Source organism: Spinacia oleracea, chromosome 1 (genome assembly GCF_020520425.1).
Source record: "Spinacia oleracea cultivar Varoflay chromosome 1, BTI_SOV_V1, whole genome shotgun sequence".
Lineage (NCBI taxonomy): Eukaryota > Viridiplantae > Streptophyta > Magnoliopsida > Caryophyllales > Amaranthaceae > Spinacia > Spinacia oleracea.
Genome location: NC_079487.1, coordinates 132914733 through 132937133, shown reverse-complemented (window position 1 = coordinate 132937133; position 22401 = coordinate 132914733). Strand labels below are relative to the sequence as shown.

The following is a 22401-nucleotide window of genomic DNA, read 5'->3' as shown; positions in this document are numbered from 1 at the left end:
AATTGTCAACAACATCCCATAACCTTGGTGAGTGAATGACGTGGCGTAAAGAGGAGAGTTCTACGTGGCACATAAACATTTTTCGCAACGCCTTTTAATATATTAGTATAGATTAAATTGTTTATTACTCTATATATACTCTTTCCGTTTTGTAATAACTAACACGCTTTTTTTTGACAGCTAACACGCTTAACTGACATATAATTTAGGGAAATAGTAGATGGACTCATAAAATATTACTTCCTCCATCCTTTAATTCTTGCCCACAAACAGATGAAAAACACAATTCTTTCTTATCCTTCTTAACAATGCCACAAACCAAAACAAACCACAATTAGAGTAGCTGAGCATCTAAAAGATTCACGTATTGTAACTTTGTAAGATCGACTTGTTTTGACTTCTAGTGTGTCACAAAATCTCCATTAACCACGTGGAATTTTTCATAATAATATGTGAGAGATAATTGGGAGGTGCTAATTATTATTTCCTCCGATCATTTTTACTCGCAACACTTGTCACTTTCACGCATTCCAATGCACAACTTTGATCATTAATATCTTTAATTCTCTTTAAGCAAAAATTATAAAAAGATACTTCGATATTTTGAAAATACACATTAAGACGAATGTAATAAGATCTCACATTATTATGTTTTATCTTACGTATAAATCACCAATAATTGTCAATGTATAATATGTGAATACTAAAAATCGGAGGAAGTATTTATTTTTTTTGTGAGAAAGAGGGACCAAGCCCTAAACAAACATAAAAGATACAACTAGAAAAAAATAAAAACAAAAATTAAAAGAACAAAAGGAAACTAGCCAGAACAAACAACAACTAAGTCTAGACAGACGCAAAGCACTAAGTTGCTAATGTCGGCACAGTCCGAGCTATAGCCATTCCACCAAAGTCCTCCAATAAAATAGCAAGAAGGTCCAAAGGGACCGCCTCCAAAATCAGGAACTTGAAGTTATGCTCCATACCAACACCGTAGTTCGCAAGTCAATCTGCAACTCGGTTCGCTTCATGGTAACTATGGTGTACGGTTACTTCCTAACCTTCTCTGTTGATCATAGACTTGCACCTTCTGATTATGTGAAAGTAAGGGGAGTTAGGGATAGCTGTATCAACAAGCAACTGAACCACTATATTCGAGTCGATAGTGAGCTGAACCTGCTTGTGCCCGGCATTCCAAGCAACTGCAAGTCCCCGAAGTACGCCTAACATTTCTGCTTTAGTGCTGGAGAAAACTCCACATTGTGCAATGACTTTTACGCCGCAGGTTAACTAAACTGCGACGCAAATGACTTTTACGGGATGATAAAAAACAAAAATGATAAAGGTCGCAACATGCGACCTTTAAGCCGTGTCACAATGATGACATGGCATGCTTATGTGTCATGATTTAAATTGAAAACTAAAATATTTAATTTATATATCCTACTTTAAATGTTTCAAAAAAAGCTAGAAAAATCTTAATATTCTAATTTATTTCCTTATTTATATCGACTACCTTATTTACATATTTTCATAGTAAAAATATTGCATTGATAGTAAAAATATTATTATGACTCACAGCCTACGTGTCGCCTATATGTACCAATTAAACTGCGACACGTAAGATTGCGACAACTAAATATTGTCGCAACTTGCGACCTTTATCATCACCCGATAAAAAAAAGGTCATTTGCGTCGCGATTTAGTTAAACTGCGACGCAAATGACCCTTATTTGCGTCGCCCAAAAGTGCGACGCAAATGACTTTTTCATTTGCGCCGCGGCCAGTTGCGTCGCACCGATGGACTTAAATGACCGATGTAAATGACTGTTTTTCCACTAGTGACTTCATGAGTTTCCCCTTTATGTCCTCTAATAATACCACCACATCCAGCCTTTCTAGGATTACCTTTTGAGGCTCCGTCTGTATTCAAGCGAACCCAGCCAGACCGAGGGCTCATCCATCTCACAAAAATCACTTATCGGCCTCTCTTCCTTTTACCCAGCATAATGTCATCCTTCTTTATAGCACTTTTAGAGCATTGATATTCCTCTATTTTTTTAAACAAGAAAAATTACGTTTATTTATAATGTTTTCACTCTTATCAAAATTTTAATATTGGGAAAATGAGAAAAATTTAATGTCCCAATAGAAAAGTGTGAGAGATTAAATGACCCAATGAATTTAATTGGTTAAAATAATCATTTGACACATATTTTGATAGAATATTAAAGCATTTATGTAATAATATAAAAGGAAATGTAAAGAACATTTTGAAACATCCAAAAAAAGAAAACGTAAAGAACAAAAAGAAACGGATGGAGTACATTTTTGTATATATATACATATAAGCTTATCACTTTTAGCTTGCAAAACTATTTTTGTATTTTTTGAGGGTTTTGGAATGGAATTCCTTCCCAGGATCCCCCATCCCCCAATCATTTTCTATGGGTTTCCCCTTTCCCAGACTTTTCCAAGGTATTAACTTTTTATTGTTTAATCAATCAAAAGATGAATGTATAGATGCTTTTCTTTGATTTATTGCCAACGTTCAAATCTTTTGGGTTGATTTTGATATTTGGGGGTAGTTTGTCGAATTGGTTTTTCATGTGATTGATCTTTGTTTTATTTAGATATGCGATGTATCCAATGTTGTAATTAATCTTGTTATAAGATGTGTATTAAGTTGTATTACCATTTGTATTAATTTCGAGGCGAATTCTTAATTTATAAACAAGATTTCTTGTCAAATTGTCTGCTGTGTTTAGAGTAACATAGTGTCTAAAGGAATTAAGGGGTTGATTCGGCTGCAACCCTGGGATGTTAGTTTTGCCTAATTTCAAGCATACGAATTCTCTGAAGTTTCAACTTACACTAAACTTGTAAAATTGATTCCCTTGACTTTTTATGTATCGCTTTAAATCTGTTTTCTGCCCAAATTTTCAACAGAAAGGCACAATCTTTGCCTGTAAAACAATGTTATGGATTTAATTAAAAGTTGTGGATTTCCATAATTTCTACTAAGCTACAAAGCTTTAGATTAACCTCAAAATAGCTGAAGTCATTAGTAGACCAATCAGCCGACAAAAATTCAAAAGATAACTTCACTCTAGGCTTGAACACAAAGCCTTTCAAAGCATAAGCCACCATTAATAACAATCGTCTAATGCAGCCTAACAACAATCGCTTAAATTTCCATACTAAGTAAAAGATTATAAGTAAAAAAATATAATTATCCCCTTTTTTTTAAAAAATAAGATAGAATTGGAAAAAAGAGTTACTTGAGGGGTAGATTTTTAAAATTATTTTAATTTTAAAAAAACACTATAGTTGGGGTTGAACAAGATAACGATAGGGAGTTATCTTAAAGTTTTTATTTTAAAAAAGAAAAAATTGTAATCGTTAGCTATAATTTTCACGTGGGAATTGGATAGAATAGTCAAAGAAGAAAAACAGATAGAATAGTCAAATTGATAGTTTATAGGTTTCATTCTATACAATAACATAATATACGATTAATTTAACGCGTAACATACGCATAACACACTGGTATGTCCTACTTAAACTAACATAATATATGTATAATAGGTTTTAAAGCTGGTATTTCCTACTTAAACCGTTGATATTTGGATCAATTCATATCATAAAGGAATAATTACTTTAAATAATCCAACCTTTCGACGATTTTCCGTTAATAATCCAACCTATCGATTATTATTTAATAAACTAACTTTTATACCCCATCTTCTTTTATTGCACCCATCAGGTAAAATATCCGGTAAAGCAGGTCATATGCCCACGTGGCATGCTGCCATTAGTCCATTATAATTTATTAATTTTGTTTGTTTTTCCCTTTCTTTTCTCTTTTCTTTTCTTTTTCTCTCTTTTCCCTAACACCATGAAACTATCCAGCTACCGTAAAAATACCGCCACCAACTTCAAAGCCTCAACTTGCCGCAGCCGGTTCTTGACCCCACCGCCGCATGCGCCTGAAACACATAACTCGTTGGCTCCTGGGCGGGTTTTTTTTTCTTTTTGCGTATCGAAATTTTTGATTCAACCCAAATGTGATTCCTCTTGACATTGGGAAATTCATGAACCTCTGACCAAATAATTCAGATCCAGACTCACAAATTAAACTTTTTGATGAATAATTTAACCAAAATATGCCTAGAAATGTCATAATTGTGAAATCTTATCAAACTACCGATTCCGATCATATTTAACAAAAAGTTCTCATCTTTTTTCATCATTAGAAAATCACAACAACTCAGATGCAAACTAATTTTTTTTTAAAGTACATAAATTCATCTAAAACATGCAATCAATTGACCACCAAAAAACTTCAAAAAAAATCACATCTTTTTCATCATTACCCATGGACAAAGTGTCTGGCAGCGTGGGGATAGAGTCATGGGTGGTGGTTAGAAAGAAAGGAGAAGGGACTGCAATGGTTGAAGCAGCAACGACGAGAGGAAGAAAGTGCAGGCATGGACGACGAAAATTCAAAGAACTCAAGTGATTGTTGATGCGGACGACGGTGGTGGTTTTCGTTGGTTATTGATGGGTGTCAGAGGTGGTGAAATTGCTCATATGGGGGAGAAGAGAGGAGTATTTTTTAAGGTAGTTAAATAAAAACAATTAAAGTTTAATTTATTTTTTTGTGAAAGTGACCCTGTTAGCAGGTAAGCGGTCATTTGGTGCAATAAGAGATGACAGAGTATAAAGATTGGATTATTAGATAATAATCCATAGGTTGGATTATTAACAGAAAATGGTCGAAAGGTTGGATTATTAAAAGCAATTTTTCCTATCATAAATTTGAATTATGATAATTATTATTAAGTATATAATAGAGTTCTATTTGCACTAAACCAATAATTTTTCAAGTTATACAAAGTATATGTAATGACTTTGTTGAGACAGATGGAGTCTATACTTATACAAAGCATATGTAATGATTTATGCATAAATATTTTAAATATTAAGCTAGAACACATTTATACGTACTCCAACTTGAAAAGTGACATATTTTAACTTTCTATTATAGGTATAATTTATAAAACACCTATTTATATACGAAGATATAATAAGACAAATATGTATGAAAATTGACAAACTCGTGCATCGCACATGCTTCAATACTAGTTATTTCTAATGTTAATATTAAACCCAACATGGCAATGAATTTCAGTTATGGTATATTACTAGATATTTATTTAGGAGATATATTACGTTATTGTATTCCTATTTTACAAGTTGTATTTTAGGGATAGATTTGTTAGTATATTGGTTTTTTTTTCTAAATTGTAATATTCTAGTACGTAATATTGCGTTTCCTAATACTAGGACTAGGGTTAGGAAGTTGGGATATATAAATAGGGATTTATATACCATTATGATTGACATGCTTGAGATCCTGAGCTTGAGCATATAGTTTGAGAGAAACACATGTGAGGTTGATTGATTATATTGTTAATAACGGTTTTGATTAATAATACAAGATGGGACGTGAGTATACCACGCTATTTATATTGTGTGTGTTTTGTCTAAATTGTTATCTCGTACTATTCCTAACATCTAAACAAAAGAAATATGCAATATTGGTTGATCGATGACTAAATTATGCTTTCTTAATACTCCGTAACCAAAAGTAAATTCTCTATAAATTATCGTACGAATACTTATGTTTTTTTAAGGATGGTTGAACATACCTTACATTAAAAAGTCCCATCGGGAAGGATACGCTAATATAATAGTCTTAGAGCATATAGACATATAGTGTTGAAACAATTAATAATCAGAAACCTATATTCTTAAGTCATGATAATTTGCACTTTTGTTCCAAAGTTTTTGTGTTGGTGACGTTTAACGGTTCGTCTAATGATAGTTATGCTCTTCCATTGATATTTATAAAACCAACTTGGCTGCAATTATTCTTACATAATCAAATTAAATGCAACTATGCACCAAAGAACAGTAATTATAAGCAAGTGGATTGCTTTACAAATATACGTAGTCAAAGATGACATTCTAGTATCTTTAACAAAGTGAAAGATATCAGTCGCCATATCAAACATGATATTATTCTCCATAAAGCGGATTGATAAACGGATGGATGTGGTATTCGGTCTTTTGACATCCCTGTTGCGAAATAATAAAGTAGTACCTCCATTTCAAAATGATCTTTACACTTTTCGTATTAGTTTGTTTTATAATATTCTTTACACTGTATTTTATACTATTTTTGGACATGAAAATGTATCATTTTACCTCTCTTATTCCACAACATTTATGATTTTTCACTATTTCTCTTAGTTTATTTATTTTTTCTTACACAAATCTAAATTTTACTCATCTCTCTCACTTTATCCATATTTTATTATGTTCATCCATCTTTTTACACATACTCTCTCTTTCTGTGTTAATATTTATACAAATATAAAGATCATTACGGAGTATTAAACAGGTAGTAGGCCTTATTCTAAGTTCTATAAATAAATACGGGTCCAAACTTTTGATAGAGGCTGAAACAAATTTGCCACTTCTATTCACTATCGCACATCGCTCACTATCAAAATCTCCTTTAGATTATCCCATCAAAAATTTGTTTTTGTCAAAAATTAATAATAAAAAAAAAAATTAATTTGCATGGATTAGTCATTTCGTCTAACAAAAAATATTACTACGTACATGAGAGTAGCCTGGCCAGGAGTCTTATGTTTTTTTTTTAAGGTGTGATTATCCGTATTATTGCCATATTGGTGGTTCATTTGTTGGTTTGGTTGTCATTGAGGTAGGGTTTTGCAAATTTTCCCGTACATGCATGAGACGGTCTCACCTAAAAATTATACTCGAACTCATCATTCTAGTAATCTTAATTATTTTCAAGGTTGCATGCTAATTAACATGAGTACGACGACGAACAACCGTGTGGTGGAGAAGGAGGCGACGGAGGCGGCAGAGGCTGAGGAGGAGGAGCAGAGGTGGGCTGCTTTACAGCGGCTGCCAATTTATAAAAGTATAAGAAAAGGGTTGTTGAGGCAAGTGGTTGATGATGGCAAAGTTAATGTTACAGAGATTGATCTTCAAAAGTTGGGGAAACAACAGAAGAAGGTTTTGGTTGAATCTGTACTCAAATTTGTTGAGGAAGATTTTGAAAATTTTCTCACAAAACTCAGGGACAGGATTCATCGGTAAGTTTTGAAAAGTTTTACTTATACAATTATACCAGCTCGTCTCTCGATCCATTTGCCATTTTGGTCTGTACGTACTACCTCCGTTTTAAAATGATATTTACACTTTTCATTTTAGTCCGTTTCATAATATTTTTTATATAGTGCTTTATGCTATTTTTGGACATAAAAATATGAAGTATTCCGTACTATTTTACCTCTTTTACCCACCACATTTACAATTTTTGCACGCACTTTATCTTATTTTATTTATTTTTTCTTACACCCAGCCACCCACTTTTTTATGGTTTTCTCTTAGTTTATCCATATTTAATTATATTCAACCAATTTTCATTTTTGTCTTAATATTTTATGCAAATAGTAACCGTAAAGATCTTTATGAAACAAAGGTATCTTATATGGTGTGTTATTATAGGAATATAGTAGTATCGCTCCCTAGAACCTTAAGGACTTAAGGTGTACTACTGTACTGGACCCGGGCGATGCCCCGATCGCTACATTGAATAGTTAAAATTTTAGATTTTTTCTTGAGCTCATTATTTGACGAAATGCATGTATATCTTAAAGTGAAAAACATCAATTAAGTTTGTCAACTACACAGACACACTACGTCATTTATCATGCCAAGTAATGTTTTCAATTAGATCATCTTACAATTGTATAATTTGTTTTCTAGTGGAACTAAGTGCTTCAAATTAATAACACCAAATTAGATATAAGCAGTCATGCAAGGTATTTCTATAGTTGATGCTTATGAGATTAATGACATCATGTTTCTTCATAGTTGTCCTAATTATTTATTTTTATTTTTTTCAAAATATTCCATAGAAAATAAAAATTTAGTTGGTTTAGACTTCATGTTAACATTTATTTATAAATTAATGTGAAGAAATAAACCACAATTGGTGGTTGGTTAAGATGGTAATGAGAATTATCATTCAGACATGAGGTCTAGAGTTCGAACCTCGTTGTATTGATTTTTGGTTATCCATGACATGACATACCACTTGGTGAATGAATGATGTGGCGCAAAGGGAAAAGTACTATGTGACACATAGACATTTTTCAAAACGCCTTTTAATATATTAGTATAGATAGATAGATAGATACGTAATAGAATGTACAACGTATAGGAAAAAATATAAAGCATGTTGATCGATATATTTAACTTGGTGTAACGTATAGTTAGGGCTATTTTTTGAGGTTATTGGTTTGCTTTCCATTATTTTCAGATCCATTATTGCTAATTTTTATGATAACTAAACAGCAGAGTAGTAATATAGAAGTTAAATGTTAATAGTTAAAATTGTGTATCAATAAATGTGATGAAAGAAACGTGTCAAGTAAAATGAATTAAAAGAGAGCAGTGGAATTATAGTGGATCATTGTACATAATCCCTCTATATCGAAATATGAGATCCACAAATTCTTTTATATATGGTGCACTCGTTTTGTTAATGTGCACGAATTGAAGTCTAATTTTGTTACTCCGTACTTTGTAATTTATTATGGATAGATTATTTTTTATCAACTATATAAAAATCGAAAAATTGTATGGATAAATTGTTTATTAGCACTTAAAAAATCGAGAGATTGTTTTTTACCACTTAAAAACTAAAACTTGTATTCTACCACCTTAATTTCTTTTAAAACTTGTTTTTTACCACCTAAAAAATAGGAACGTAGATGAAAATGTTATGTGGGGCCACAATAACGGTAATATACCTTATATGTTATTTTCTTCCACTATTTCATGTATTTAATTCTCTTATCTTCCCCCGCTTTTTTATCTTCCATGAATTCATAAAAATTTTCACCACTATTAATTTATAAAATGCAAATTTGCCAAAAAAGACATTTTATAGTCTAAATTTTGCAAGAAAGAACCTTATATAATTTTTTTTGGTAAAATCACACCTTAATATAATTTTTTTTGCGAACGACATCCAAAAGAAAGTTTCCGACATTGACTGAGCTTTTCTGGCCATTGACCTGCACGTGAGCAACACGTGTGGCTTCATTTTACATGTTACCTTGTAAAAACGAGCATGTTTAGTGGAAACGAAACAACTTCCCTTAAACACGACACAATATATCAAAATCGCGCACTACCACAATAAACATCACTTTAACAATGCGTTTTGTTGAAATTGTAGCAAAATAAAGTAATAAGTGCTGCTCACGTGCAAGTCAATGGCCTAATAAACTCATTCAATGCCGGAAACTTTTCTTAGGTTTTCTTTCGCAAAAAAAAATTACATTAAGGTGTGATTTCACACAAAAAATATATAAGGTCATTTTCTCACAAAATTTGGGTTATGAAAGGTCCCTTTTAGCAAATTTGCCTTCATAAATTTAACAAAATTTAATGAAAATAAAGAGAGAAGGGTGAAAGGGTTAAAGAAATTTACAAATGGAGTGTAAAAAATTGGAGAGAAATTGAATTAGGTAACCGCACATAAATGTTTCATCTACTTTTTGGTTTTCAGGTAGTAAAAAAACAAATTTTAATTCTTTTTCAGGTGGTAAAATACTTCGTACAAGTTTTAGTTTTTTTAGGTGGTAAAATATAATATGTCCAAATTATTTTTACCATCTAAAGAAATTAAACCATATTTTTTTACCCCCTAAAAACGATAAAATGTATGAAATCGATAAGAAATATTAATTATTTTAATGTCATTATAAAATTACGCGCGCATCATGTGTATAAGAAAATACTCCCTCTGAATCTAAATATTTTTCCCATTTCACTTTGTCACATTCTAACACGTCTAATATTTTTTTTTCTTGGGTGGCATAATAGGGTAGCAATTAAAATTCCAAATATTGAATTGAGATATGAGCATCTGTCAGTGGAAGGAGCAGTACATGTAGGAAGCAGAGCCTTGCCCAACTTGCTAAATTCCTCAATGAATATACTAGAGGTAATCATCGTCACATTATCCTAATTCCATATTATAAGTATACCACTATTTTATCGATGAGGTATTGATCTAGTGATTAAAATTGACGGTTTATGTACGATATATTGCAGGTTCGAATTCCCTCCACTATTTATAATTTTATTATTGTCTTTGTACCTCATTTACACCCAAGAAAATAAACAAATAAATATACGACGATTTTCGATAAAGCATTGGCCCGAAAGGTGGAGTTAAGACATTTTAATTGTTTTTGACACTGACAGATGATTCTTGGGTTGATACGATTAACCCCATCAAATAAAAGGACCATCAAGATACTCCAAGATGTTAGTGGCATTGTTAAACCTTCCAGGTATTTTCTTATTTCATTTGTGGATAATATTTCCCAACTTCCCAATATCCGTTCCATATGAATTGCAATTTTTGGAGTTTTGAGAATTTGAGGTTAAAATTAGGAAAAAATAGATTCCATGCATGCATGGATTATGATAATATTTTTACAAAATATTTAACTGAATATCCCTAAACCACTGCATAATTTATAAAATTTTGAACATACTCATTTAAATGTATTTATCTAAAATGCATATTATATATGTATAATATGCTAATTTGACCAACATGTCGAGTGAATATATTTTCCATTATTAATGTATTGATTTGACTAAATTATTACAAGCAAATATTTAGCAAATTATTATTACATGATATCTATTATTGTCATAATTTATAAACTAACTAGTGTGTAGCCCGGGCGATGCCCCGGGTTTCTACTGTTAGTAGGTTTCAAATGGTGTTTTCATTGAATATTTCTAATGTTGTTGGTGTGATGAGTTGACTAAAAATTATAATGTACTCAATAACTCTTATTATGTACAATGAGTTATATATTGGACGATGGTTAATAAACGAAAATGTAAAACTTGTCTATAAAGTGAAATTCCCTGGAGACGTACAATTGTCTTTTGAATTTTGGTCGAATCTTTACTCGAATTCTAAATTGTATCTTAAACATGATAAAGTAAACTATTATTGTATTTGTTGGAATTATTGAGGGTATTCCTCTTATTTGGTGCATAACTTAATGTGGCCGTGTCTCCACTTGGCATGGTTGTGTCTTCGTTTACCCATGCTTGTTTTAGTTTTCACGGTTGACGGTTGTAGTTGTTTCTTTGTCTGTCTCCCTGCAATAAAGATATCGATTAGTACGTACAGTTGTTTCATTTTGTGTTTTTGTTGTTTATATTCTGTTTATTTTGTTGTTGAACATTGTACTTACATTTCATTTCTGTTTCTCTTCCTTGCAGTCCTTTCCACTCTAGTGTCCTTTTTTGAGGCGTTATCCAGCAGGTGCCTTGCCACTTCAGTGTTCGTTCCTGTGGCGTTATCCAAGAGTGGTGTTTCTACTCCAGTAGTTGTGTCTGAGGCTTTATCCAGGAGTAGCCTTTTTTCTAGCAGGTCACTTTCCACTTCAGGCTTCGATCCTGTGGCATTATCCAAGAGTGATGTTTCTACTTGAATAGTGTCTGAGGCTTTATCCATGAGTTGCTTTTTTGCTACATTTTGTTCCTGCAATTAGGACATTTTGTTATATAGGTTTGATTATGTAATTAGTTAAGAAAGTCTAAGTTGTATTGTGTTTATGTATACCCACCACTTCTGCACCTTGTAGTTCTTTGTAAGACTTTTCTAATTGGTAATCTATGTGGAACGTCTTTTGGCAGATGAGCTCTGTTGTTTCACTTCTTGTACTCTGCTTCACCTTAAATGCAAATTGTTTCCCAACACAATGTTGTAGGCGATCTAACACGTTATCTTTGCCATTGTCCTACAATGTATTGTTGTTTGTATTTGTTAGTCTTTGTATTTTTTCGTAAGAGCTTATTTATACTTGTGTTTTTGCAATTGTCATACATTTTTCTGTAGTTCAAGAAGTTTGTGTATCGGACTTCCGACGACTATTTCAGCCTCCTTATCGAACAATGCCATTGGGATACATGCAGTTCCATCATCTATATCAACCGTCAAAAGATACCTGCAACTTACTGGGTTATAAATCTAGTAGTTTTTCATTGTCTTGTGATATAGCGTGAGAAAGTTATTTACCTTGTTTTTGGGTATTTGACCACCACCTCGCAATTGGTACAGTAGAATGTTTCATCTATCTTTTTCTTACATGCGTCACAAGAGTTGTAATGCCACTTTTTGTCAAGGTGGATGCTCATGATTGTGGCACTGATGGTGAACATGTCCTGTATAGTATTTATATATGTTATCCAATGAGCATTGAGATTCACTTTCTGCATTAGTCTATGTTTCAGGTTAATAACAATCACATATACTTCTTATGTTTTCTAAATAATGCACAATTTAGATTTTTACACATTTGCCTTTTATCATTGTTTGTGATTCATACATAAGAAAAGCAGTACTCATGTGATATTTTCTGTTGGAGAATTAAAATAACTTCTAATCATTTGCTGGAATAGATGTTAAAATAAATAATTGATCCTTTTCAAATTTTAATAGACATTAGCTAGGGTCCAAGAAGAAAAGAGGTTCTAAGATTTTTGTTAAAAATTTCAATATTTACAATAAATTAGGTTCTATTAGGGTACCCTCATACTTGGATTAGTGGATTTAGCATTGAGCCCTTCAGTTAAATTGATAACTTAGGTTTTAATTAACTGTTGGTATCGTTTTTTTTTTTTTTTTTTTGCAATTGGATTCAAGGTTAAATATTTCCGCTAGGTGCAGATGTATGGGGGAAGTTAGGATCTTACCTTTGTTTGTGGATCCATTTGCAGAATATCTTGTATCTTTTTTCTGTTCTTGAACATGGCTTGTTCTAGTGTCTCGTGTGGTTTGGCCTCCAGTTGTTTAATAGGTGTTCTCGGTTCAGGCCTGTTGGTAGAATGTGTTAGTTTGTGATTATGTTTCAGTTATAAACTTGGGTTATGAATATGGGTTTATATGAATTTGTTACCCTTGCTTGAAACCTTCTATTTCTGGAATTGGCAGGTTGATGTGTATCTGCGTTGCATTTGTAGAGTTCAACTGATAGTTTCCTGCAAGTTGCAATGTTTAGAATAATGTTAGCATCTCATAGAGGAGAGTGACACACCAGTATTTTATATACACGGCAGAAGTACTTGGCCCAACAATTGGTCATTTTGTTTAGTTTGTGTATTTTTATGGAGTTATGTATTAGGTGTTGGTCTTACCTTGATACATACTCACTTTTGTTGAGGTGATGAGTAGTACTTTGAAGTTGTCTTAATCCTGTGTTATGTGAGTGTCTATCAAGTCAGCTTTTGCTCCCCACAAAGTAACCACAACCTTGGTGTTGCTGCATATATAGTGGTAATAAGTTTTTGTCAGGATCTGTATATGTATTGTGTGTGTTGACATTAAATTTCTATTTTACCATTGATCTTCAATTTGAATCCTTCGTATTGGGGTTCTTTGTAATCCAACATTGACCCAGGTTTTCTCCTCAACTCCAATTAGCAAGCCAACTACATCTACAATTTATGGCCATGTTCGTAAATAGAACATGTATTAGTGTAATATATTTGAGGAGGTATATTAATGATTTGGCAGTAGTTGTTGTTTACGTACCTATGGCGTAGTCACTTTTGTTGTTCCTCTCTTGCAAACGATCTAATGGATGTATCTGGAAGTTGTTCATCGGGATTGTTGCTGCATTTTCTTGTTCTTGAAAAACAGTTGTAAAAGGGGTGAATCTGATAAGCATGTCATTTTTTACCGGGCAATGAAGCTTGTTGTTTCTAGCCACTTCAAAGTTGTTAATTGTGTGTATATTTCCTTCCACAATTTGATCCTTGTAAGTTTTCATCAAATCCTTCCTCATAGTGGCTTGAATGAGCCCTCCCTGCATTTGGTATTTTAATTTTGGTGTTACTTTCCAAATTTATTATTAGGCAGTTTGTTAAGCAGAGGTGTAAAGGATATAGATGTTAGTTTAGCTTACTTGTTTGTCTAACAGAAGGAAATCAAAAGCGGTTGGTTGTTCGCTCGAGTTGTATACCACATCCCATGTTCTTATAACTCGTGCCAGCAAGGGTCCTCCCCTCAAAGTGGGCCTGAGGTCAGCAATGTTTTGATTTGTTGCCATTTTTCAAAGTCTTAGATCCTGGAACAAATTTCATAATCAGTTAGTTATGCACGGAAGTTCACAACCAAAGTTCTATCAATAATGTAAGGAATGAAGCTGTTAATGAGACAATGATTCAAATGATGCAATGTAGACAATGATGCATTTCTGTGATGATTTAGTAAGTTGGCAGTCTTATTTTTTTATGCTAAATCAGGGAGTTTTTCTAAACTAAGAAACAGGTAAAAACAAACATTCTGAACAGAGCCTTGTTTTTAATGAAGTTTCAATGTCTTGAACAGATTATAGATCATTGAATATTTCTTTGTAGACCACATTTTTTGTTTTTCCAGTTTGCTGATCATCGGTGCTTGTTCTTGGGATGCAGATTTTGAGTCCACTCCGTGTAGTGACTCTGGATACAGCAACATATAGTTGGCCATGGCTGAATACTGGTTCTGGCAAGTATATTCCCACATGGTCGAATGTTTGTCCTTGACTCTTATTGATTGTCATTGCGAAGCAAACTTTGATTGGGAACTGCCGGCGCTTTAAGATGAATGGCCATTTTGAATCTGATTGTGACATTTCTACTCGTGGAATGCTGACCATGTCCCCCGCATTTATTCCAGTGACAACTTGTGCTTCAATGATTCTATGGTTCAATCTGGTGACAATAAGGCGTGTCCCATTACATAGTCCCTCTCTTTGGTTGATGTTCCTCAACAATATTACAGGACACCCTACTTTGAGTTGTATTTCATGATTGGGCACACCTGGAAATTGTAGGCTGTTGAGGAATTCAGTAGGGTACAGTGATTGCACATTTCTCCCACCTGTTGTTGCTGGGCAGATTCTGTCTGCGCTCTTGTAGGTTATTTCCTCTCCTGGGATCATTTGGAGTATGTATCCATTGATCTTGTCAACTGTTTCATTTTTTGGAGCAAGTATGGCCCGTTGTTGGAGGTACTTTGGGTCCATGTGCCTGTGTAAAATTTCTGGGTACACCTCTTCCACCAATGCAGCAATAGGATCATCTCCATGTATAAGTAAGTCCTCGGGTATTTCTATCCATGTCGGTTCATCCTCGCCTTCTTTTGTTGTTGCTGGAATATGCCCGTTTCCCATATCTAGAACCCATTTGCTGAATTCTGATCGCTCTATATCGACTTGGTCTAGGTTTGACCGCTTTATTCGCATATTTGTCCTTAGTGTGTGGACAATGCACTCTGGCCATATGGTCTTGGATTTGCTCACAGATGCATCTACAATTTCTACTCGTCCTCCTTTTGGAACAACAGGTAGTATTTGCCGAAAATCCCCTCCTAAGACTACTACCTTGCCTCCAAAAACTTTGTCCTTTGACGATTGGTCATGAAGCTGCATTACATCTCGAAAAGTTCGGTCAAGTGCTTCAAAGCCATGCCTATGTACCATGGGAGCTTCATCCCATATTATGAGCTTTGTTCGTCGGATTAGTTCTGCGAGGTCAGAGCCTTGGTCAATGTTGCAGCACGAATTTTCACTTAACACCAGTGGGATTTTGAACCTGGAATGGGCAGTACGGCCAGAAGGGAGTAGTAAAGCTGCTATTCCTGATGATGCCACTGCAAGTACTATTTGTTCTTCGGAGCGAAGCTTGGATATTAATGCTCTCCAAAGATATGTCTTCCCTGTGCCACCACTACCATAGACAAAGAATAGTTGACCTCTACTCTCGTACACTGCTTGAAGGATGTTGTCATAAACATGTCTTTGGTCATCATTAAGGTCCTGTTCTAAATCGCGAGCATCGCTAGCCAATGATTCTGTGTCGTAGTCATGCTCTTCCAGTAGCATCCTATTTCCTGCTTCTTGAAGTAGGGCTGCATCTGGTAATGGGATGCCGTGGTAGTCTTTGAGGCTTCTATTGTCTCTGTTTAGTAGTTGTTCAATCTCATAGAGGGTGTAGTTCTGAATCTGATCTTCTGCTAGACTTAGGTCTGCAATTCCCAGTCTTTGACGTTGTCGGTAAACAATGTCATCCGATAAGTCTGTCCAATGCTTTTCCCACAACTCTTTTGGGTCTGACACTTCACAGAATAAGAGCATTGTAACAAAGAGTTCCCGCAATTGTGGGCCGTTAGACCATGTGGCTGCTTCAACTAATCCCTCGTGCCATTCATTGTCCCCATCAAGAGGCCCAAGGGCATGACATGCTGCCTTGTATGTAGGATGTATGATTCCATTCACCGTCCGGATGTCTGCGAAGCATGTGGCACCTTTGACAATATTCAGAAGCAATCTTAAGTAGTACTTCTCCCCGGAGGCAGGGTGTGCAAAGTATATCCTTCCAATGCTGCTCCCGTTTTCTCTAGGCTTCCATCTTTTCTCGTCGCTTAACCATACCCATTCTGTTGGGAAGTCTGCATATGTGAGTTCGCGCGCTTCTGGATACATCCTGTTAGCTGTCATCCACTCTGTCAATGTTGTTTTCTTTGCCCCAACTCTTTCCAGGACATCGTCCAAGTGCTCATGGTCTTCAAAAATGACTTCTTGATGACCCTCCAAATGAAACGTTAGCCTCTGTACAGGGGGGTTTTTGTATTGGATGATGAATGAGAATATTCTCCAACATGCTTCAGAGGCTGACACATATCTACATTTTAGATAATTTTGAATCTCATCTATAACTTGCTCCTGGTGGTTTTGTGCTTCGTTGCCATTATTTCCTTCCCGAGCCTGTTCAATTCTTGCAAGTGCCATGTCAGGGCCTTTGTTCATATACTTGAATAAGTATTTCAGTGACCTATCTTTGTTGCACCATTCCACATTTATGTGGGCCTGAAATTTCACCACCAGATCAATATTGTATGGGATTACAAACCTGTTATCCAGAACTTGACCATTCTTTGTTGCTGTATGCCCATTATTACGTCTTGTATACAGTGCATACCCCTCATCATTCACAGTTGTTGTTTCCTGGAAACTTCTTGGGTAGTGTTTTGAGCATTTTCCATCTTCCATGCAAGGTGAGCGTTCGTTCATTGACCCACAAGGCCCATGCATCATTGATTGGACTACTATTTCATATCCAATTAAGTCTACCTCTTTGTCTGGTAACTCTGCACAAATGATTCTGTCTATGTCTTCTGGAGTTAGTGGCTTGTCATCTGGATGTAAAAACAGCAGAATATGAGCGTGCGGCAAGCCTCGTTTCTGAAATTCAATGGTATATATTACTGCAAAGAGAAAGAGGATTTGTTAGTGATTAATGCATGTTGTTATTTAACTTCTTTGGAGGAAATAATATGTACCTGCTATTGTTCTCCCAAAATGTTCTTTTGTTGTTAGATCACATATCAACTCATCAAGCTTTATTTTGAAGACGCGGACCACGACATCTGGCCTGTCTTCGGGTCGTTGTCCAGGTATGTTTGCTAAGAATTCTGTAATTTCAGGCCACTTTGGGTTACATGTGAATGTTATGAACAGATCAGGTGGTCCTGCCCATCGACAAATGGCCATCGCATCTTGGTAATGAGATGCATGGTCAGTCTTATTCTATTAAGTGTAGCTCAATGGTATTTGACTATATAAAATTTTAAAGTAAAGGAACTACCTTAGTTTTCAAGAGCCAGCTATCCAAATGACAGTACAACTTCAGAAGGTTCACAAAGTACCTGTAGCCCACAAAGTAAAACAGAACCATTAAGTTATTTGGAAAAGGTTCTGTATAAATGAGAATGAAGCTTGAATTTTTGGTCCTGTCACCATTATATACAATGGAATTGAAATTCCCTGATTGAGATTAACAAAGGGCAAAAACTTAGTATTCTGATTCTAGTATTCTGATTCAAAAGAGTCAGCTCACACCAATGTTGGTTAAACATAATAATTAGGGTTGCCACAATTTATTTGTAAGACTGTTACACAATTTTGGCAATTTTCCATGACTGTTTGGCAATTTTCCCATCAGTTATTGCATAACAATTCTATAGACTCCCAAAAATTGCCAGCCCCATATTGCAGTTCGTGCTCAACCCTGAAACTCACATTTTCTACTTTTAAGTGTCCATATGACTCCAATGAGATGTACTTGACAGTGAACAACTCTAGATGATCACATTCAACCTTAATGCGGTGCTATCAAATACATTAGACATTTACTTCTGTTACTGTTTACGAAATTGAATAACTTGGCTATAGTCAGAAAACTCTCTACATTTCCCACAACCAGTGCTTACCTTTTTTTTAGGGTAATAAATGTTGTTTTGTGGAGAAATAAAGCTAGACCACCCACATATTTAGAAAGGTAAGCACTTGGGTTCGCTATACTGAACATATCTGCATATTGGTCTTTTCTTTATGTTATTATTCAAGTTCAGCAATGCTCTAGTATAAATCCTAAAGTCACCTCATATCCATTTGAAACTCACCCATCCACATAAAAGTAACTCATAAGAGAGATCTCATAAAAGACACTCCTAATCATAGAACATTCGTATGATACTGAGTAAGTGATGAGATTATCTTATACAAAGCTTTTGGAAAATACAGAGGACTGTGAGCCTGTGTAACCATTTCAATATGCCAATTGGAGATGAGGACTTCCACAAGGGCTTTAATAATACTTATGACAAAGCATTAGCAAGCAACCTTCGCAGAATATTCAAGAAGTAATGACAATTTCCGACTTTTATCTATCTCTTAATAGTTACTCCCTCCTCCCAGAAATAATATTCACATACTATTTTGTTTCTCTGTGACAAAATTGTCACATTTCCTAAAATTCCCATATTAAATTACACAATATATAGAGGCATTTCCAATACAATCTAAATTGAACAACTAACCAGAGTTTTTGTTGCAGGACAATATGATACTCAACAATCGACTGCAGCCCCTGTCTTACTCAAGCCTACAGCAAACAAAACCCAAAACAAAAACAAATGGTACTTTGTAAATGAAGAGCCTAATGCCATGAATACATATACAAACACAAGAATTAAATCATTGTAATAGTTTAGATGCGTGAGTCACCTAATTACTTCTCATAAACCTTTTTCAAAGGGGTAGCAAAATAGGGGCTGATGAATTCAGCAAGACTATAGGAATATATATAATGGGAACCTCTTAGAGGGGCTCAATTACGCAGCTTCAGTTACAGATTTAGGCAATCAATTGAGAAATTGATTTGGTTCAAAAGATAAAATTAAACTCATGACTTGAATTATAATTTATTGTGAAAACACATAGGCAGAAATCAACCCACAAAGACGAATCTTCTTCCTCGTGATTTAATTGAGTACTCATAATCAATGTTTCTCTTAATTAAGAATAATCAATTAATCATGAAGAGGAATTCGGAGGTAGCCCAATTCGGAGCTACAAAGGCGGGATGCGACCCACAAAGACGAATCTTCTTCTTCCTGATGTAATTGATAACTCATAATTAATGTGTCACTTAATTAAGAGCAATCAATTATCATGAAGATGGAGCAATCAATTATCATGAAGATGAGAGATTGGAAAATCTGAGGAAAATGAAATTTTGGAGAAGCTTTCAAAGTTTCAAGGAAGAAGATGGGTCGGTGATGTGAGCAGTGAAATTAATGTACTCTCATTTATTATAATTCTCCCTTTACAGCAGATTTAGGAATTAAAGATCGTAAATGAAACACAAGTAAAAGTTGGTTGAGGTGGTAAAAGTTGTGCTCCTTAACTACGGAGGTTTGATGTTCGAGCCTTAGAACATCCTTTTTGGTTGTAAGTATACCACAATTTTGTTAGATGGAATACGTGGCACAGATGCTTCGTTGTCGCGGCGACACTTGTAGATGTTGACGTGGCGGAATGCAAGTGCAAAGAAAGAGGGGAATACGTGGCACATAGACGTTTGTCAAAACGCCTTTTAATATATTAGTATAGATATTTTTTCCATAGATAAATAGTTTATACAAAAGGTTAGAGAATCAAAATAAAATAAAACATATACATAGTATATTTTGTAGGAAAATGATATTTGGTAGGAAAATTTTGCACCAGAAAATGACGGATGCACGTGTCATTACTATGTGATGTTGAACCATTTAATTACGGGGGTCAATGGAGGAATTAAACAATATATGAAATACTCAAATTTTAGAGGGGTCCGTCACTAAAAATGGACTATAAATTTTTCTGCCGGGAGGTCGGGAACCATAATGGTGGGGATGAGAATCGATCCCAGGATCACCTGAAATCGGGAGGGAAGCTCTAACCAACTGAGCTATCCCCTACTCATATGAGAAGATACATGACAATTACGCACTTGTATTGTATATTATTGTTAGATTTTTCTTTAATGTTTAGTTCTAGTATATCAAATTTTCATAACTTTTTTGCTACTGAATATGGAGTACATGATTGAAAATATAAACTTTAAAAATGGTGTATTATTTATTACTCGTAAAATATCAAAGTGTATGAGAGTGATGGGTAACTCAGTTGGTTAGAGCTTACATCCCTGTTTATGGGATTGAATCTCACGTTCTTGTGGCTCATTCGCACCGAAAATAATAATATCAAAGTGTATGCGTAGATAATTAAAAATATTAATGTAATTAAATTGTTGTTTTTTCATTTTGCGTTGAAACAAATTGTTAGGATGACATTGCTTTTGGGGCCTCCAGACTCTGGCAAATCTACATTACTACAAGCACTCGCAGGGAGGCTAGATAAAGACCTTAAGGTATTTTCCTCGATACCTTTCTTGATAGACAATATTTAAAACCTATGTGATATAGGAGGAAGTCCAAATACATGCCTGGCATATATTTGCAAAAACATGCCAACCCCAAATAAAAAGATAAATGTAAATGTTAAATATTTTTTGGGGGAAATGTATAACGGAATTGTAAATTTGTAAAACGGGGTGGTGATTTGGCATTGCTGAGTTGGTATTGGTATTACAAAAATGGTATTGGTATTACAAAAATGGTACTAAACTTTTTTTAAATGGTACTCGTTTTGTATTAAATTTTGAAGAAAATAAGATCAAAGATGTTTCAGCAAGATTGCTGTTTTCATTTCTTGTTTAGCAAGGCACAAAATTTGTGCTGCTCATTCTCTCGCGGCTGCGCTCCTCATACATCCCATATATATATATGGCTAACTACATTCCCTAGGAAGATTCTAACCTAGGAAAGCAAACCAATACAAAAAGGACAGCACATACTACAAGACAACCAATAGAAGGCTGCCATACACAACCATACAGCTCACATAGTACACATACCATTACCATGTGACACTATTTTCTACACCCCCTCCTCAAGTTGGAGCTGGGGATCAGAAACAAGACCCAACTTGGAAGAGAGAAAATTGTGTTGCTGCTGAGTGAGCGACTTAGTCATTATGTCTGCAAGTTGCAAGCTTGATTCAACATGTGCTGTGTCTAGAAAACCTTCTTGCACATGATCTCTCACATAGTGACAGTCAATGTTGAGGTGTTTTGTCCTCTCATGAAAGATGGGATTTTGAGCCAAATGCTCAGCTGACTTGTTGTCACAATGAAGGATGATCGGTTTTGGGACTGTCATGTTGACAGATTTTAAAATGTCATCAACCCACACTAGTTCACTTGTAGTGTGAGACATACTTCTATACTCTGCCTCAGTGGAAGACTTGGATACTGTTTTCTGCTTCTTTGTTTTCCAAGAGATGAGGCATTTTCCAAGGAAAATGCAGTAGCCAGTGAGTGATCTTGCACTGAAAGCACAACTACCCCAGTCTGCATCTGAGTATCCTTTCACAACCAATTCTGACTTTTTTGGATAGAACAGTCCCCAATGAACTGTACCCTTAAGGTATCGTACAACATGTAAAGCAGCTTGGAGATGAGGTTTTCTAGGACATTGCATAAATTGAGAGAGCTGTTGAACTGAAAAGGAAATGTCAGGTCTGGTGATATTTAAGTACAACAACCTCCCAATTATTCTTCTGTAAGTCTCTGGGTTAGCCAAGACTTCTCCACTGTCAATAGACAATTTCATTCCCTTGGGAAAAGGAAACTTTGCTACTTTGCAATTCTCCACACTACTATCCTTCAAAATGTCAATGATGTACTTCCTTTGATTCAAAAAAGTTCCTTGATCATTCCTGTCAATTTCAATTCCAAGAAAGAAACTCAGTTCCCCTA

At 34.7% G+C, this 22401-nt stretch overlaps 2 protein-coding genes across 3 annotated transcripts; one reads left to right on the top strand and one right to left on the bottom strand.

The window, feature by feature from the left end:
• Positions 1–6504: 6504 nt before the first annotated feature.
• LOC130461431 (pleiotropic drug resistance protein 2-like) lies at positions 6505–21030 on the top strand. 2 transcript variants are annotated; one of them, XM_056829540.1, is made up of 5 exons: positions 6505–6796; positions 6893–7196; positions 10003–10123; positions 10387–10475; positions 20868–21028. In XM_056829540.1, the coding sequence occupies exons 2-5, from the start codon at positions 6898–6900 to the stop codon at positions 20989–20991; spliced, it is 633 nt and encodes a 210-aa protein (XP_056685518.1). In that variant the 5' UTR covers positions 6505–6796; positions 6893–6897; the 3' UTR covers positions 20992–21028. The 2 variants fall into 2 exon arrangements, with proteins under 2 accessions (XP_056685518.1, XP_056685512.1); XM_056829534.1 differs by having other exon boundaries at positions 6505–7196; positions 20868–21030.
• LOC130461422 (uncharacterized) lies at positions 13038–17735 on the bottom strand. Its single transcript, XM_056829523.1, has 6 exons — positions 17537–17735; positions 14118–17461; positions 13745–14018; positions 13551–13647; positions 13348–13472; positions 13038–13191 (listed from the first exon to the last, which is right to left on the bottom strand). The coding sequence occupies exon 2, from the start codon at positions 17289–17291 to the stop codon at positions 14544–14546; it is 2748 nt and encodes a 915-aa protein (XP_056685501.1). The 5' UTR covers positions 17292–17461; positions 17537–17735; the 3' UTR covers positions 13038–13191; positions 13348–13472; positions 13551–13647; positions 13745–14018; positions 14118–14543.
• Positions 21031–22401: the final 1371 nt, after the last annotated feature.